The sequence below is a fragment of the Diaphorina citri genome, unplaced genomic scaffold (genome assembly GCF_000475195.1).
Source record: "Diaphorina citri unplaced genomic scaffold, Diaci psyllid genome assembly version 1.1 scaffold106, whole genome shotgun sequence".
Classification (NCBI taxonomy): domain Eukaryota; kingdom Metazoa; phylum Arthropoda; class Insecta; order Hemiptera; family Psyllidae; genus Diaphorina; species Diaphorina citri.
Genome location: NW_007377543.1, coordinates 330,016 through 334,402, shown reverse-complemented (window position 1 = coordinate 334,402; position 4,387 = coordinate 330,016). Strand labels below are relative to the sequence as shown.

General features: G+C 43.7%; 1 protein-coding gene across 1 annotated transcript; it reads left to right on the top strand.

Moving 5' to 3' along the window:
* Nucleotides 1–245: 245 nt before the first annotated feature.
* Nucleotides 246–1,658, top strand: LOC103524587 (transcriptional regulatory protein AlgP-like). The gene is made up of 2 exons (XM_008489613.2): nt 246–501; nt 650–1,658. Exon 2 carries the CDS (start codon nt 758–760, stop codon nt 1,655–1,657), a length of 900 nt encoding a protein of 299 aa, XP_008487835.1. The 5' UTR covers nt 246–501; nt 650–757; the 3' UTR covers nt 1,658.
* Nucleotides 1,659–4,387: the final 2,729 nt, after the last annotated feature.

Here is a 4,387-nt window from a genome sequence, read left to right as displayed (position 1 = left end):
AGATGAAGAAGAAGAAGACGCCGAAGAAGACGCAGAAGAAGTAGAAACGAGAAGAATATGTAGAAGAGGTATTAGATTGAGGAAAAGGAAAAGGAGAAGAAGAAGAAAAAGAAGAAGAAGAAGAAGAAGAAGAAGAAGAAGATTGGATAATTGGAAGAAGGAGGAAAAGAAGGAGGAAGAAAAAGAGAAGGAGTAGAAGACAAAAAAGAAAAGAAAGAAAAAAATCTAGCCAATTGTTATTTAGCCAATTGAATAAATAGTTTAAAAAATACTTTATTCCTCATAAAGGTAGTTCATATTTTAAAAGTTTGCTTCAAAAAGGATTAAAATCGGCTAGGCTGGGGCTTTCATGTTACATTTCTTCCCTGAGGTTTCTACGTTAAAATTTCCAAATTTACACTGTACCATACTTTCATTCACCCGTGAGGTTACCATTCTAAAATTACAACACTGTACTACAATTGCCACACGCAGCGTACCATAATTCCATTCACTCCTGAGGTTACCGTCCTAAAAATTCCCTCACTGTACTGAAATTTATCGTACTCAGTACCATAATTGCATTCACTCCTGATCTTACCCTATTAAAAATCCCACACTGTTCTAAAACTACCGCATGCAGCGTACCATAATTCCATTCACTCCTGAGGTCAACCAAGTTATCATACTGAAATAGCCGCACTGTAAACTACCGGGTTGTTCATAAACCACGAAGCGTACGGTACTTTACACGTCAGAAAATTCCCAGTAAGCCAGAATGAACAGGGGAGTTTTCACCGACATTCTCTTCAAACCGAAAGAAGTTATCGTAGAGAAGCTCGGAATTCTCGTACCAACCTCTGATTCCGGCGAATCTCTTCCCATCCCGGGGAAAAGCGTCACGTTCCAAAAACAGCAGGACGAAAAATCGGACGCTAAACCTGATGGAAAACCTGAAATTCCGCCGGACAGTAAAGGCGGTACAAAACCCGAGAGTCTTCCATCAAGTGCAAAACTTGATGGGAAAGATGAAACCAAAGCCACTGACAAATCTGGAACCAAAACGGATGACGGTAAACCAAGTGCGCAATCTGACGCCAAAGCAGACCTCGTTGGAAAACCTCTCAAACCTGCAAGGACTGGAAAATCGAAAATCATTGGAAAACCTCTCAAACCTGCAAGGACTGGAAAACCGAAAAGCACCAGTGGAAAACTGAAACGTCCTAGTGCACTACCGAAAAGGACTGATGCAAAGCCCGATACTAGACCTCGTGTAAAAGCAGGCGGTAAACCTGCTCCCATACCTAAAAGAGTCGGTAAACCTAGTGCCAAAGGTGACGGTACAGAACCTGAAGGTAAAGGAGACAAAGCGAAACCTATCGAAAAACCAGCAGCTGACGCCAAACTTGAAGGTAAAACTGGCGAACCAAAAGTCGTCGATAGACCGACGTCGAGACCCGTGTCTAAACGTCGCACAGTCGTTTTTGGGCGTACCGTCGACGCTGACGAGACGTACGTCGACGGATTCACGTGGATTTACAATTTCGTCGTCGGGTCGGCCGTGTCCGACAAGGAACAGGAGGTGAATGCGCGCCTCATGAGGCCACTTTTGCGGCCGGTGCATCCCCAGTGTATACCGGTGCATGAGCCAAAGCAGGCCGAGACGAAGAGGAGTTGAGAGGGAGGGAGAGAGAGAGAGGGAGAGAGAGAGGGAGGGAGAGAGGGAGAGAGGGAGGGAGAGAGGGAGGGAGAGAGAGAGAGAGAGAGTACTAAGTACGTCTCACCTTAAGAAAAGTAAGAACTTAAAAGGTTTTAAAAAGAAGTATACTAGATTGTTACGAGAGCAAGGCGGGCCTTGTTTCCCCCCCCCCCCCCCCCCCCCTCGAGTCCATTATTCTCCTTTACTCCACGTCAGACTCCGAAAAAGGGGTTGAGGGGGCCCGGCCACACCCCCCCCTACCTTCGAGCTTCATTTTCCTCCTGTACTGTAGAGCAGACTTTGGAAATTTGGAGCATCCTGGGATTGAACCCACGCCCTCCTGTTTACCAGGCGAGCGCCTTGACCACTACACCACCGAGGCAGGTAGTTCGGTGTTGCTTTTGTTCTTTTACTGGCCGAAATGAGCGCATAATTATGGTCCATTACCAATAACCCTTTTGTTTCTATGTTTCAGGTATGTGTATGTCTAGCAAGTTTGAATTACCTTCTCGCAGATTTGGTAAGTAGTGGTGTGAATAGAATAGAATAGAATAGAATATACCCTGTTTATACTGCCAGAATGAGACTGAAAAGTCCCTTTACTCCCGCAGTCTAAACAAGGTCTCATGTATTTGGTACAAAATAGGTGTATATAGATGAAAGTGGCAAGCATTAGTGGCAAGTGGCAAGTGAATGTGATTCAGCCAGGTGATTGCATAGTTTCCTTTTTAATTCTTTCTTCTTTTTTGGGTCACTGCAACCCACTGCACTCGTGAAAGGTATCACTACAACTCACTGCACTTGTGATAGGTATGACTATGTTTGGTTGAGAAAAAAAAAGGTTCGAATTATATTATTTCAAATGAAAATGGGAACATAGAGGGAGAGAGTGAGAGAGAGAGAGAGGGGGGAGGGAGAGAGAGGGAAGGAGGGAGAGAGGGAGAGAGTATTTCTTCAAAAGAGAATAATCTAAGAGAGAGAGTGAGGGAGAGAGAGAAAAATTCCCGGAGGGACGGACCCAGCTTGTTTTTTCTCAAAATATCTTAATAACAAAATACCTACTCAAAATGAAGCACTGTCACTTTTGACTATGTATTACGAAAAATTACCGTTTTTCCCCTATAATTATTAAATTCGGCTTTACACACCAACGTCCAACACCAAATAAGAAAATGTACCTAACATGGAAAAGAGAAAAAAAAGAAAGTTTAAAAGCACAAACGTACAGACAGACCATTTGGATAAAAACCACTTTTTCGGAATCAGGGGACCCTAAAATGAATTTTTCCACCCATTTCCCGATTTTGAAAATTTGGACCGATTGCAATACTTTCTAATTACTTTGAAGAGAAATACCTAGTCAATAAAAATGTATTGACGTGACGAACTGCCCAAAGTTTGGCTTGCCAAAACGACACAGCACACTAAAGAACTATAAAAAAGTAAAAATCCCAGAAAAGGCACTCTCACTCACCTTTTGCAGCGGCATAATCGACCATTAACGACGGCACAACACACAGATAAAGTCCTAATTTTCTTCCGAACTAGTCACAACTCAAAATTACCACAACTCAGAATCACAACTCTCTTCTTCGGGTCAATCAATCTGGACTAAAGCTGGACTGAGTTTGACTATCAGCAAGAAGTGTAACCTTAGCTGAAATGATTCTACTGAACTTCAGCACTTCACACGTTCGTTATCAGGGGAGGAGGCAGGGTGAGAGTTTTACCAAGTTGGTATTGTTTGAATTTGTTTTACATTGTTTGATAAAAAAAAAATGGTTTGACTTGAGGGAAAATAATGGAAACTTTGAGGTGTAGTAGATGAACCAAATATTATAGGGACTGGTCTTTGCGTCAGGGCAGTGAAAATAAAAGATCTTTTTTGCCAGCCTAGTTAGCTTAGTTGGTAGGATAAAATCCGCCCGGGCGGATTTTATCCTACCAACTAAGCTGATGGGATAATGTTCGTTCTCGGAACGGCTGGCTTTTTCCTATCCTGTCTTCCTTCTCTCTTCGATTTCGGGACGATAAGACCATAGCAGTTACAGTTCCCTCTGTCAAACCTCTTTTTTTTTTTTTAAAGTGAAGAAAACAACACTGATTTCCATTTTTTTTCTGTTCATTTACCTTTCTAGTTGAAGTAACAGTGGCAGTGGATCAGGATTCCTTATCCACTGCCACCAGGATTCCTGTCCAAACCCTTGTTCCAGGGGGTAGGTTCAGGAACTCGGCCACCTGTGGCCAGGCTCCGTCCCCACAATGGCCAGTTCTTTGCACAGAGACAACCTGGGACAACAAAGGACAGTCCACACAAGCAGGGCCGTATTTGCCCCCCCCCCCCCCCCCCCCCCAATAAGATAAGTGTGGTGATAATGGTTTAGACGCTCTTCCATTAATGTTTGAACGATCTGTTGTGTATGGAACTTTGTATCTTTGTTTTCCCAATAACCATTACCCTGGTAATTAATACGCGAGTAAAGCCGGTCATTTTCTTGTTTTGCGTTGTGGCTTGATGGACGGAGCCACCACATCACAGTTCGCGAGCGGACCATCTTGTCCTCCCGCACCAAGTTTAGGTCCTACGAGGTTTAAAGGTTTCAGACGAGATGGTCATGTCCTCCCTTTTACTTCGAGGCTTCCATCCCCACCCACACGCCCGGGGGAGTTGGGAAAAGCCTCAGAACTGCACCTCCATTTCCTCTTTAA